This window comes from Rhinolophus sinicus, chromosome 15 (genome assembly GCF_057876585.1).
Source record: "Rhinolophus sinicus isolate RSI-liver-muscle chromosome 15, RSI-T2T, whole genome shotgun sequence".
NCBI classification, from domain to species: domain Eukaryota; kingdom Metazoa; phylum Chordata; class Mammalia; order Chiroptera; family Rhinolophidae; genus Rhinolophus; species Rhinolophus sinicus.
The window spans coordinates 102540825-102555214 of NC_142515.1; the positions used below are offsets into that span (position 1 = coordinate 102540825).

The 14390-nt window shown below is 36.8% G+C and overlaps 2 protein-coding genes across 2 annotated transcripts; both read left to right on the top strand.

Annotated features, from left to right (window-relative positions):
* Positions 1–265: 265 nt before the first annotated feature.
* LOC109448110 (beta-defensin 43-like) lies at positions 266–9463 on the top strand. The gene is made up of 2 exons (XM_019733081.3): positions 266–323; positions 9041–9463. Exons 1-2 carry the CDS (start codon positions 266–268, stop codon positions 9202–9204), a joined length of 222 nt encoding a protein of 73 aa, XP_019588640.1. The 3' UTR covers positions 9205–9463.
* Positions 9464–10899: 1436 nt separating this feature from the next.
* DEFB134 (defensin beta 134) lies at positions 10900–12797 on the top strand. Its single transcript, XM_019733082.2, has 2 exons — positions 10900–10957; positions 12652–12797. Exons 1-2 carry the CDS (start codon positions 10900–10902, stop codon positions 12795–12797), a joined length of 204 nt encoding a protein of 67 aa, XP_019588641.2.
* The last annotated feature ends 1593 nt before the right edge of the window (positions 12798–14390 follow it).

The following is a 14390-nucleotide window of genomic DNA, read 5'->3' on the forward strand; positions in this document are numbered from 1 at the left end:
AATCTCTTCTGCCTTCACCACGGCTGCTCCTTCTCTGTAAGTGCTGTGCACACATCCTGTCAACACTTGACAAATGTACTTACTTTGAATAAGTAATAGTCACGTTCATTGCATGCTATCTCCTGACATGAAGACTCACTGAAACAGAGAAATGTTCTTGCTACTGAGAGGTTCAATAATCAAAGTGCAACTCACCTCTTGTGTACTAAATATATAAAGACGTTCTCTTCATTGCAGCTGCTGATTCTAACTGACTTATTCAACCATGAGGGTCTTGCTTTGCATCCTTGGGGGCCTTGCCCTGTTGTCCATAGTTCCTTCAGGTAAGACAGAAATCTTTCATTCCATAGTTATGAAAATATAAATGAAAGAGAATGCCAGGTCTTCCAAGAATTTGGAAATAAATTAGACAAGGGCAGATTATACTGTACAATGCAGAATGTGAGAGGCGTGTGTTGGCTGCTCACAGGGAGAGTTGACGCTAGAACATCCATAAGATGGTGCCCTTCGGTGATTTAACCTATGATGAACTCTAACTTTTGATTGTGTTTTATCCAAAAATGGAGGAAGAATGTTCACAGCACACACACATACACACACAATGTGGGGAATTGAAAAGAATGGAAAGTGAGTGGTGATTAGAAGGGCTGCTGCTCCATCATAATCTGTGTTTCACAGAACACTCATCACTAATCGAGATAAGCCACTAGGTAGAAATTACTTCGTGTGTGGTGGGAGCTAAGACACCACCTCAACACTTAACCAGATAACAAATTATACAGACATATTTATTAAATAATCAATCTAAGTTTTCCAGATTAATTTTAAATTCCACCAATACTATATAATAAATACATGGTAATCTTTGGGCTTATAACTGGGATTTATATTATTATCTATTGACTTATTTATCTTTTCTGATGCATATACTACCATAGAGCACATTTTAATACCTGGCAATTCAAAATTTTCCTCATTGTTCTTGGTCTTCTATATTTTTTATTGAGATACAATTCACCGTAAAATTCACTCTTTTAAAGTGTTCCATTTCAACGGTTTTCTGTGTATTCATAAAGTTGTACAAACATCATCATTATCTAATACAGAACATTTCATCACCCCAAAAAGAAACTCCATACTCATTAGCAGTCATTCCCCATCCTCCCCTCCCCTCAGGCTCTGGCAACCACTAATCTGCTTTCTGTCTCTATCAATTTACCTATTCTGGACATTTAATATAATCATACAATATGTGACCCTTTGTGTCTGTTTTCTTTCACTTAGCAGTGTTTTTTTAAGTTCACCCATGTTGCAGCATGCTTTAATATTTAATTTCTTTCAACTGATAAATAGTGTTCTATTAAATGAATACACTACCTTTTATTCACCCATTCATCATTGATGGACATTTGGATTTCTATTTTGGGGACTATTATGAATGAAGCTGCCATGAACATTTATGTCCAAGTTTTTGTGTGGATATATGTCCAGTTCTCTTGTGTATATAACTGGGAATAAAACTGTTGTATTATACAATAACTCTATGTTTAACTTTCTGAGGAATTGCCAAACAATGTTCTACAGCTGCATGCTTCATTTTACAATCTCACCAGCAATGCATGAGGGTTCCAATTCTCTACTCACCCACACTTTCTATTGTCTGTATTTTTTATTATAGCCATCCTAGTTGGTATGAAGTGAAATCTCATTATAGTTTTCATTTGCATTTAATTTACAACATTAATGATATTCAAGTTCTTTGCTCACTTTTTAATTAGGTTGTCTTTTATTATTCAGTTGTCAGTTCTTTACATATTCTGGACACTAAAACTTTACCAGATGTGAGTTTGGAAATATTTTCTCCCATTATATAGGTTATTTTTTGTTAATATTTTACTGGACGTGCTTGCTATAGCAGTGAGTATATTTTCAGGTTCAAGTTACAAACAACTCAGACTCAATCTCCTTAAACAATAAATTATTACACAATGTATTATTACACAATACAAGAAGTCCAAAGATCAAACAATTCTGAAATTGGTTCATATATCAGATCCCCCATCCCAGCAAGTGTCAGAAAAGTGCCAGATTTATTTTTGAGTAGCTCTTCTCAGGGTCCAAAGATACCTGTCATTGTTCTAGACATCATATTCAGACCCCCAAATTACACCAGAGAAAGAGGAGAGCATTTTTTTCTTATATCAGCAAGGAATAATTTATTGGAAGTTCCCCAGAACCAATCACTGGAGAAGAAATGGAGAACAATATTATTGGCTTAGACTAATACAGATTTATGCCTAGGATATCCAGAAGAGTGGTAGATAACTAAACAACATTAGGACTCTGGCACTTAGACACATAGATCTATGCACTATTGTTTAGTTTTGTCACAACGCTTTAAAATTTATATAAATGAAACTACAAGGGTGCCAAAAAAACGTATACACATTTTAAGAGATGTTATACTTTTTTGTGTATACGTTTTTTTGGCACCCTCTATATATAGCATGTACTTTTGTGATTGACTTATTTCACTCCACATTACATTTATGAAATTCAACTATGTTGCTGTTTGCAACTATAGTTCATTAACTTTTATTCCTATATAGTGTTCCATCACAGTAATATGCCACAGTCTATATATTCATTTTACCATTGATGAATATTTAAGCTGTTTCCAGGTTTTGGCTGCTATGAATACTATTATTGCTATAAATTTTCATTACGTGATTCTTGTTGTATATGTGAACATATATTTATTGGGTATTTATTGGAATGAAAGCGTTTGTCAAAGGACAAACTTTAGGGGAAAAAATACCAGAATTTCCTAAGTAGATGAGCAAATGTACACTCTCTTCAGCAGCGTAGGACAACTCTTAATGGTCCACACTCCCACTAACAATTTATATAATCAGGCTGTTAAATTATAGCCACTGGAGAATTTGTATGGTAGTAACTGAGTATCGTTTACATTTATATTTATATATTACTAAGATGGAGGATATTTGCATTTGTTTAATGGCCATTTCAATGTCAATTCTCAAAGTACTTTTCAAGTATTTTGTTCATTATCCCACTGCGTTATTTGTTATTTTCTCAGTGAGCTGTAGGGTTTCATTACAAATGATACTAGATGCACTAGATGCAAGTGCTTTATTATGTATCTCACAAATACCTTCTGCCCTGTGGCTTGCCTTTTCACCCCCTTTATCATGTCATTTTTATACACAGACATTCTTAATATTAACGTGGTATAATTTATCAGGCTTCTTTTTAAAAAAATCATTAAATTTATTGGGGTGACATTGGTTAATAAAATTATATAGGTTTCAATTGTACAATTCTTTAACATATCTTCTGTATATATTGCATTGTGTGTTCACCACCCAAAGTCAAATCCTCCATCACCATATATTTTATTCCCTTTACTCTTTTTTACCTCCCCCCACCCCCCTTACCCTCTGATAACCACCATACTGTTGTCTGTGTCTATGAGTTTTTGTTTGTTTGCTAGACTCTTAATTTGCTTTTGTGTTCCTTTCTCTCCTAGAGCTCAAGAAGACATTCTCTGAATAGCTTCAAAAAGCTTTTCTTTGTCTTCCAAAAACTTTATTATTTTGCCTATCACATTTAGATTGTAAATCTCCACCTGGTTTTGGTTTTTGTGAAACAAAGGGCCAAAATTTATTATTTGTTTTTACCATATTGGTAGCAAATTGACCCAACACCCTTTCTTTTCCTTGTTCTTTTTTTTAAGAATTGTTTTTTTCTTTTAAGATTTTACTGGGGAACAGGACTTTATTGGGGAACAGTGTGTATTTCCAGGACTTTATTGGGGAACAGTGTGTTTTTCCCAGGACCCATCAGCTCCAAGTCAAGTTGTTGTCCTTTCAATCTTAGTTGTGGAGGGTGCAGCTTAACTCCAAGTCCAGTTGCCGTTGTTCAATCTTAGCTGCAGGGGGCACAGCCCACCATCCCTTGTTGGAGTCGAACCAGCAACATTGTGGTTGAGAGCACGTTCTCCAACCAACTGAGCCACCCAGCTGCCCAGGAGCTCAGTGGCAGCTCAGCAGTAGCTCGTTGTCTTCATTCTAGTTGCAGAGGGCACAGCTCGCTGGCCCATGTGGGAATCGAACCAGCAATGCTGTTGCCCAGAGCTCACGCTCTAACCAACTGAGCCACCTGTCGGCCCCCAGCACCCTTTCTTGGAAAAAAAACCAAAACATTTTTTTCTCAATGACTGAGAGTGCCCTCTTTGTCATAAATCTAGCTATCGTGGGGCAGAGACAAACTTTTCTCTACCCTCAAAGTTCTTCTGGCTGGTTTTATAATCAGATAGACATGAGATAGATTAGCAAGAGAAAATAATAAAATTTAATACATGCACATGTATGGGAACGCCACATACATGAGAGAGTCAGAGACCCCACATGCAGGAGAGGTGCAAAGACAGAAAGGGGAATTGAGGTAATTAAGACATCCTGAGTTAGGAATGAGTAATGCTCCTTGGTGACTTCAAAGTGTCATTGCAGGATGATGAGAAGAACAGACATTTAGTAAATCGAAGTTTACCCTGCCCCATAGATAGGTCAAAAGAAGATATCGCTTATGAGCAAGGCCCTTAATTCAAATTCGTCGAGGTTGTTAAAGGAAGGGGTAGAAGCTTCTTCTGAGCCTTCGGCTAAAGTTGCCTTTTGCTCAAAGTAATCTGCATACCAGTGAGGCACATCTTGGGGTGGTTCATTCTGAACCCCCACACTCTCTAATCTGTTTCATTGCTTTGTTTGTCTCTCTTTGCCCAAACAATGCACTATCCTAATTTATGATGTCTTCAGTACTGGGAGAGAAACATATCTACATTTTCACTTTTTAAAAAAGTGTCTTGAATATTCGTGCCCCTTTGAATTCCCATATAAATTTTAGAATCAATTATTCAAATACACACATATGCATGTTTGAAGAGAATTTTCATTAAGATTGCAGTGAATTTGGAGATCAATTTGGGGAGAGCTGACATCTTTACAAAATTGAGTCTGCAGCTTTGTAATATTTTGAAATCAGAAGGTGGAATGCCTCCAGCTGTGTTCTTCTTTCTTAAGATTGTTTTGGGTATTCAGGGCCTTTTGTGTTTCCATATGAATTTTAGGATTGTGTTTTTTATTTCTGTGAAAAAATCCACTAGGGTTTTAGTATGAATTTCATTAAATTAGTAGATCGCTTTGGGTAGTATGGTCATTTAAAAAAATGTGAAGTCTTTAGATCCATGTACATGCAACTGATTTTTTATGTTGATTTTATATTCTACAACTTTACTCAATTCATTTACTAGTTCTAATAGTTTCTAGGTAGAATCTTTAAAGTCTCTATATGTAAAGCCATGTGATTGAAAAACAGAGATAATTTTATCTCTTCCTTTCTGGTTTGGATGCCTTTTATTTGTTTTTCTTAAAAACAGTTTGGTACTGGCATAAAAACAGACCCATCAGCTCCAAGACCAAGAGAATTCACTAAAGAGTTCACAAATAAACTGACACATATACGTCAACTGATTTTTGACAAAAGTGCCAAAAACATACCAGGGGTGCCAAAAAAGTGTATACACATGACTTGCATCTTCTGTTATTGGTATATATTGAGTATTACAATTGTAATACAGTTTTTTTTTCCTTTCTTAAATGTGTATACATTTTTTTGGCGCCCTCTGTACAATGGGAAAAGGACCCTCGCTTCAACAAATGGTGCTGGGAACACTGGATATCCACATGCAAAAGAATGAAATTGGATGCTTATCTTACACTATACACAAAAATAAACTCCAAATTGATTAAATATTTAAACTTAACATTGAAACTGTAAAATCCTGAAAGAAAACATAGGGGGAAATTTTCTTGACATTGGTCTTGGCAATGATTTCTCAGATACGACACCAAAGCACAAGCAACAAAAGAAAATTAGAAGTAGGACTTCATTAAACTTAAAAGCTCTGAGCAACACATGAAATAATCAAAAGAATTGAAAGACAACCTGTAGAATGAGAGCAGATATTTTCAAAACATATATCTGATAAGGAGTTAATATCCAAAATATGTAAGGATCTCAAACAATGTATATATTATATATATTATATATCATATATATATATGATATATAATATATATGGTGTGATCAAACAATAGGGTGAATGTTTAAATTTAAAAACATTTATTACAGTAAAAGACACATTGCTATTAATCCCTCTCAGAATACCCCCCTTGCTTTGAACACACTTATCCCATTGTTCTTGCCGCTTTCTGAAGCAGTTCTGGAAGTCCTCTTTCGTGAATGTCTTTAGCTGCTCTGTTGTGGCTGCCTTGATGTCCTGAATCAATTCAAAATGTTTACCTGTTATAGTCTTTTTGACTTTGGGGAAGAGCCAGAAGTCACACAGTGCCAGATCCGGTGAATAAGGTGGATGAGGACACAAGGTGATGTTTTTATTTGACAGAAATTGTCATACCAGAAGCCATGTGTGACACGAAGCCTTCATAGGCAGAGGGCTAGAAAAATGGATACACATTTTAAGAAAGGAAAACTGTATTAAAATTGTAATACTCAATATATACTGATAACAAAAGATGAATACAAGTCACGTTTGACTTCTGCAATTACAAGAGGTGCTCAAAGTGCTTCCCATCAGCGTAATTTTAATACAGTTTTTTCCTTTCTTAAAATGTGTCTACATTTTTTGCACCCTTTGTATATAAAACAGAATATTATTCAGCCTTAAGAAGAAGGGAAATGACCATTTACAACAACATGGACAAACCTGAAGGACATTATGCTAAGTCAAATAATCGAGACACAGAAAGATGAATATTCTATGATCTCATTTATATATGGAATGTAAAAAAGTCAACTCTAAGAAGTAGATAGTATAATGGTGGTTGCCAGGGAATGGGAGAGGGGAGAATGAGGAGATGCTGGTCAAAGTGCACAAACTTTCAGTTATAAAATGCACAAATTCTGGAGACTTAATTTACAGCATGGCGACTATAGTTAATAATACTGTATTGTATACTTGATATTTGCTAAAAGAGTAGATCTCAAGTGAGAAGATAACTTTGTGAGGTAGTGTATATGTCATTTTATGTGGTAATAAATTCACAATGTATATTATATCAAAACATCACATTGTACACCTTAAATATAGGCAATTTTTACTAGTCAATCACTCCTCAATAAAAGTGAGGAGAAAATACATATGAAGAAAATGTGATATATACATAAAATGGATCACCTTAAAAAAGAAGGAAATCTTGCCATATGTGACAACACAGATAGACCATGAGGGCACTAAGTGAAATAAGGAGACACAGAAAGATAAATACAGCATGATCTCACTTATATATGGAATCTAAAAAACTCAAACTCATAGTAATAGAAAGTAGAATGGGGTTACTGGAGCTGAAGGGTAGAGGAAATGGGGAGCTGTTGGTCAAAGGTTCAGTTATACAAGACAAACAAGTTCTAAAGTTCTACTCTACACATAGTACCTATGGCTAACAATGCTGTATTGTATACTTAAAATTTGCTAAGAGTATAGATCTTATGCTAAATATTCTTACCACAAATAATACTAATAATAAAGAAGGTGGAGGGGGTAAACAGAAATAGGCTCAGAGATAGAAAAGAAAAACTGATGGTTGCTAGATGGGAGGAGTTATATCATAACAAAATGGTTTTTAAAATTACATTAAAGAAAATATCTCTTTATTAAAGCATTACAACTAAACAATGAAAAGACATTAAATAATCACAGTATCACCAATGTGCAACCCCATTATATCAATGAATCTAGCCATTGAGCATCATTTCCAAAAGCGAGACAACAAGACATTATGGGCCTTCTTATAAACCACACACACAAAAAAAAAAAAAAAAAAAATCAGTACAGTACAACCAGTAGCTAAAAGAATCAAACATGAGTTTGATCAAGCCTCTGAATCCAGCTGCCAATTTACTGAAAATCCAGAGTACACAGGAACATGTTGAATTCTCCAGGAGTATATAAACAGAAAATATCAACCATATCAACTGTGGGAAACACTACAGCTTAAACATCTCAAGTTCTTCAACACAAAAAAAAATTCTCAGAAAAGGATTTGGGAAGGACTTGTGGGTTTAAAGAGAAAATCAAATTATGATGAGAAAAATCTAAACTGTAGTGTCTGGGGATGAAAACTCAGGTAATGAAACAAATTTTTTAAACTAAGAAAATGATTACTGTAAAACTTAAGATAGGTTTCTTTGTGGGCAAACGATAAAAGAAAGTGCTCTATGGGAGAGAGAGAGAGAGAGAGAGAGAGAGAGAGAGAGAGAGAGAGAGAGAGAGAGAGAGAGAGAGAGAGAGAGAGAGAGAGAAACCTGGGAACCAAGGTGGGAGATTATGGTTTTTGGGATCTTGTGCAGATCTCATAAACTTCCTCAATAAAGTAGACATGGCTTTGGGCCTAAATACACTGGAAAGTTGGAACCAAGACCCAGCTCCCCCTGTCCCCTTCTCATTCTCAACTGATGATATTTTTAATTAAACCAAAAAAGTAAAAGCAACAAGAGATAACTTCCTCCTTTTCCCACTACCATATAGCTTCCAATTTTAGCTTACTCTGCCTTCTCTTCATTCTCTAATTGAAGGCTGACCTTTCTACTTGTACACTGGACTTCATCCTCACTCACTTTTTAAGGACTTCACTCCTGAAATTAAACATTCTTTCCTGCATCATAAATCCTCACCCCTAGAGACAGAAATATGCTGTCATAGTTCTCATCAAAGACTCTGCCCCTTTGCAGCTATTGCCTCATTTATCTACTCTCTTATAGAAGAAATACTCATTTATCTTTATTCAATAGTTCCACTTTTCTCTACTGCAATCTTTTTTGTTATTTATTTGGGGGGGGCAACTTCTTTATTGCTGTTGTTTTAATTTATTATGAAACACTTCAGACATTGAAATATACAAATAAGTAACATAATACAAAATAATGTTTTCTCTTTTCAAAGCCAGAAGCACATTTTTTTATAAGAGATGTTCTTCAAGATACTATAGCTGCAGAATGAAGTGCAATCTTGATGAATATGCAATTAGATACTGCGATGACTGGAGCATCTGCTGCAGAGTGAAGAAAATTGGATATAATAAAAAAAAAAAAGTGATTGAAAATTGAACTCTGTCTTCTTCAGACTCCAAGAAAAGAAAGTAAAAATGTTTAAGATTCCCTTGTCTATATAAGAATAATTAATGCGATGGAAAATGGAAATCATGATAATTATGTTTAGCTGGTCAGATTAAAGTAAATGTAAATTTTATAAAGGTTTACACTCTATTTTCATGTGTGCACTTTTACATTAATTTCCTCAGTTTACATCCACAACCACATTGTTGTTTCATCAATTGTACTATATCCTAGCCCCATCACTTAATCACTCTTTAACCTTCGGCAAGTCCTTTCATCTCTCTCTACCTCAGTTTCCTTATCTATGAAATGGGTTAATAAAAGTACCTACTAGTAACTCAAATAACTAGTAACTCAAATACTAACTCAAATAACCCTCATAACACCATGATAATTATGGTGTTATGAAGGTTATTTGAATTAGTATACATAAATTCTTAATCCCAACGTAATCTTGATCCCAATGTAAGCTCTATCTGTGTTAATTATAATTTCATAGACCAGAGAATGTGATCTGTCCTACAGTTTTTTGGAATTTATTGAATCATCCTTTGTGATCTAAGTTAAAACTGATATTTGTTAAAACTTCCTGTGATTTTGAAAATAAGGTATATTTTTTGTTTCTGAAATAATACAATCTTATATAAACACAGTATTTTTATGCAACATTATTATATTTCAGTAATCTAGTACTGGAACACTGGTAGTGAGTACTGAAAAGAAAAAAGAGAGTCGGGATGGATTTCAGAAGTAGGCCTGACAGAATTTAGTGGCCATGTGATATAATGAGAAGCAGGTATGAAAGGAGACCCTGAGATTTCAAATCTAGCAAAGATGGTTTGCAATATAATTCACTAACTTAGAGTCCAGAGAGGAAGTAGGTTGGGAGTGGGGGGAGAGTCAATAAAGAGATGTTTTGACATAATGGAGTTTGAGTCATGTAAGGGCTCTGAATATCAGTCCACTAGGAACATTTGCAAAAGGATGGTAGCTCCTCTTTTCTCCAAGTTACTTGTAAGTTCCAGAGAAGTGAAGCAGGGATGAAGCATCTGGGAGAACACTGATTAAGACATCCTCATCCCGACTTGGTCTTCAGTCACTAGTCAAGATACAACTGACTAGAAAATATTTATGGTATTAGCATGTTAGAAAAGCAGGATACCTACTTCCGAGTATATTAAGTTTATAACTATGCAAAACAAAATATTAAAGAATCATCTAAGCATAAATAAAACTTGCCTGAGAAACACACTGTTTGTCTCTGAGAAGTGGTGTTCAAGTGTAACTCCTTTCCCTGTAATTTTTAATATTTTACAAATTTTCTAAAATTAACATTTAATGTTGGTTGTAATATAAAAACCAATCAAAATAAATGTCCTTTATTTAAAAAGGAAAAAGCATATAGTGCTCAGGTCTCCATTAGTACTTTTGGAAAACCCACGTCGGGAGACAGTGCCTTTGTCCAAAGGAAAAGCTGTCAAACAGGAAATGGTTGTCAGTGTTTCCCTCCTATAAGCAGCCAACTCAGCTGCTTTGGAGGAGACCAGTGTAGCATAGCCACCTGGATCAAGGCATACCCTAGACCTGAGAGCTTTGTACGGGAGTGTGTGCCCAACCTTTCTTCTGTGCTCTCTGACAGCCAGTGTTAGACCTTGCCACCAGCCTCCTCAGCAGAAGCTCCTAGCCATGAAGCGTCTCCTCACTGTGTTTGCCGTCCTTGTGTTTTGGGACCCAGTGCTGGCAGGTAAAACGGGAATCTTCCTGGGGGGTCCTTTGTCTAGAAGAGAAATTTCACTAAACAAATCTATGTATGTCCTCCCACCACAGACCTCTTAATTTTTAAAGTGGAAATAGTATCAACCAGCTTTGATGTCAGCAAGGTCTGAGCTTGAATCTTGGCTCTCCAGCTTGTTAACTTTACAGCTATAGGCAAAGGTCTGAATTTCTCTGAACCTTAGTTTCTTCACTTACAAAAGGGAAATAATAATAGGAATCTCAGAGTCGTGCAAGGATTAAATGGGATATGTATAGACTATGCCTATATATGATATGGGCAGTGCCTGACTTATGAAATCTATTCTCTAGGCAAATGAACCAGATTTTCAGATCGTGTGACCCAATAGGCTGGATTTAGGAATTAGGATCCAGGCCTCTTGAAGCTGGTGATGGGATCAATTCCACTAAAGTTTATGGCAATGGATTCAAGGTCTCTAGACTGCATATAATCTACGGTATTCTTTTAGTGTCTTATACATTCCCATAACTTGTCATTTCCATAGAAATTTCTCGACTCATATGCAGACCATTACACTTACTCTTCTTGGGTTTCCCTCTTGTGAGCTAAGTAACCCTGATCCTTTGTTTTCCCTAAAGGACAATTGTCCTCCAGGGTACGATGACTTGGATAGGGTTTGTACTGGCTCAGAAAACGTACAGATGGCCAAATATTGGCACGCTTGTCCTTTTAACACCCTCTTACATATAAACATAAAGAAACATTCACATTTTGCTAATTCTATGGAGAAGCATGTTTACAAATTGTAAGCCCAGCTCAAATGGTCTGGACTCCAACAAGACATCTCAAATCTTCAGAATTGATTTCATCTTCTTCTGAACTCACAGCACCACTCCATGTTGCAAATGTTTCACTTGACTTCTCATGGTTTCTCCTCTCTCGGAGGTATATTGTGTTTCTTCTCTTTTTGTCTAGACTGAAAATTATTTGAGACTAAGGTCTATATCATACTCAAACCTGTACCCCAACAGTACCTGGGTTTATAAAACCTGGTTTGGGAATGAATAAATAATTTAATAATAATGAATTAATGACCACTCTAACTTGATTGGTTAGAGTATGACCAATTTGGGCAAACTTCCAAGTTACCAATTGTCTTTGTCAGTTCAGACTGCCATAACAAACTACTACAGATATGTGACTTAAACAAAATTTATTTTCTCATAGTTCTGGAGGGTGGAAAGTCCAAAATCAACTGCAGGTTGATTCATTTTCTAACGAGAGTTATCTTCCTGGCTTATAGACAGCCATCTTCTTTCAGGGTCTTCCACCAATAAAAACACCAATCCTATTCATTTAGGCCACCAATCCTAATGCATTAGGGTCTCACTCTTATGACCTCACAGAACTTTACCTCCTAAAGTCCCTATCTCCAAATAGAGTCAGTCACACTGATGTTAAGGGTTTCAACATATGAATGGGGGGTGAGGAGAAGAGCAACACAATTCAATCCATAGCACTAGTTCATTTTTTTTTCCATTAGAATCAATTGATTCAATTGAATCAGAATCAATTGATGCAAGCAGAATCCATCATTATGACCTAGGATCTTCGGAATCCAGTGTGATAACAGTAGAGGGACTCATCACTTTATAATCCAAACAGCCTATGGTGAATTATCCTTTCATTCATTTTCTTTCCAGGCTTGAATCCAATGTCACCAGAATTGCACAAGAGCTGCTATAGAACTGGTACCTGCAGACTTGGGTGCTATAGAAGTGAAAAGCTAGTGGGCTACTGCATGTTTCATCTGGAGTGCTGTGCCAAAGGAAACCCTGCCCTGACATGAGAAACCAGCAAATGGCAATTAACTTGCAAGTCCTTGACCACCCCCCATCTTTCACACAGCCAAGGAATTTAGATTAAACTGTGACACTGTGATGTGCCCACAACTGCTGACTTTTAGCATTTTTTTATAAGCCTTCAGAGTCTCATGATTTGGGATTTTAAAAGCTGAGCTGCAGCCTTCCTAAAAACAGCTATGCTTCTCATGAAAACAATTTAGAATACATTTTCTCACTTCAAAGTGATATCCACACCCTCCTCAATGCCTATTTCCCTCTTTACTCATAGAAAGGATGTCCTATTTATTTATAGAGGCTTCAAATTACAAGAACACCTTTATCCTTAGGCTTTACCCTGTCATCCCTTAAGCTCCCGTCTTACCTCTTTTTTGATCCTCCCATCTGTAGAGGAATAGATCTGTCCTAGCTCCCTCATGACCTTGTATATCTCCCACATAGTCCACACAGGCACAGCTTAGCTGCAGGCTGGCTTGATTCGCAACTGAGCCTGACCCTGTCGTTCTTCCTGAAGCACAAAGAGAAAGGCCATGTTCCAATGAGCTGCCACAAGGCAGGTTCATCTACCTCCCTGATTTCCACCTCAGCCTACTTGTGGTTCATCTTCAGGCTATGAGACCACTTGGCTATGATTTAGAGTCGGCTCCTCAGCAGCAGAGTGACCCCCCACCTCTGCTACCCATCCTCTGGCCCTTCTCGTTGAGTGTTATCCTGTGGGACTAGGAGCTAACACCATGCTTTGCTCTGTATGTAAGTAATGAACTGTTTAAATCCATCTAGACTCATTTTCTTTACCAGCCAACTTTATGAAAGTGTGACAGACAAAACTAGCAATGTCGGTTGTGATGCTGGCTGTCCTACTGCCTCCTGTGATGCTACTGAATGTCCACCCAACTGCTCAACCCGTCAACCCATACACACATGCATGGAGTGTGTGAGTTTTCCTTGGGATGAGAAGAGCAGTGGCAGAGTAGGGTAGACATTCTGGTTGAGGAACAATTTTCTTGAGCTTTGGTGCTGAACACAGCTTGTACTCTCAAGTGACTCTCAGAGGGTGGGGCTCTAGCTGCAAATAGCCAATTGCTGATCAGGTACAGAGCTGAGGAAACAATGGAGAAGTCCTGGCCTGAAATGACAGTGTGGCCTTTCCACCCATTCAATGCAACTGGGAAGATGACAGGAGAACAGTGGGTAAGAAAGTATAAGGGGTTGTGAGGGGTTCTACCCTCACAGACACTGTTCAGGCCTTGACAAAATCCAGTGTTGGTGTCTTCAGGGGAGAAGATGCTAAGAATACAGTAGAATGTGTCCTCCTCTGAGAGGCCCAAACTGTGGAGTCATCAGGGGAGATAGGTTAAAATAGAATGGGATTAGATATGGCCTGGAGTGGTAACCTTGGTCATTTATTAAGTATCCAGAGTATGGAATGTATCAAGATAAGGCCCAGGAAAACTATCATATTCTGAAGAAAGCAGGGAATCCTTATCTAAAGAACACTGAATCTTCTGGAACTGTGGCCTCATAACATCCCAGGTAGCCTTAGGCTTGTTTCTCATTTTACTCTTTCACTTCAGATGTAT

What these genes read in the sequence shown, in the direction of transcription:
- DEFB134 (XM_019733082.2), top strand. Translation starts at nt 10,900, where the DNA reads ATGAAGCGTCTCCTCACTGTGTTTGCCGTCCTTGTGTTTTGGGACCCA. An exon ending in TTGGGACCCAGTGCTGGCAG is followed by an intron (nt 10,958 to 12,651) that starts GTAAAACGGGAA and finishes TTTTCTTTCCAG; the next exon opens with GCTTGAATCCAATGTCACCA.
- LOC109448110 (XM_019733081.3), top strand. Translation starts at nt 266, where the DNA reads ATGAGGGTCTTGCTTTGCATCCTTGGGGGCCTTGCCCTGTTGTCCATA. An exon ending in GTTGTCCATAGTTCCTTCAG is followed by an intron (nt 324 to 9,040) that starts GTAAGACAGAAA and finishes CTCTTTTCAAAG; the next exon opens with CCAGAAGCACATTTTTTTAT.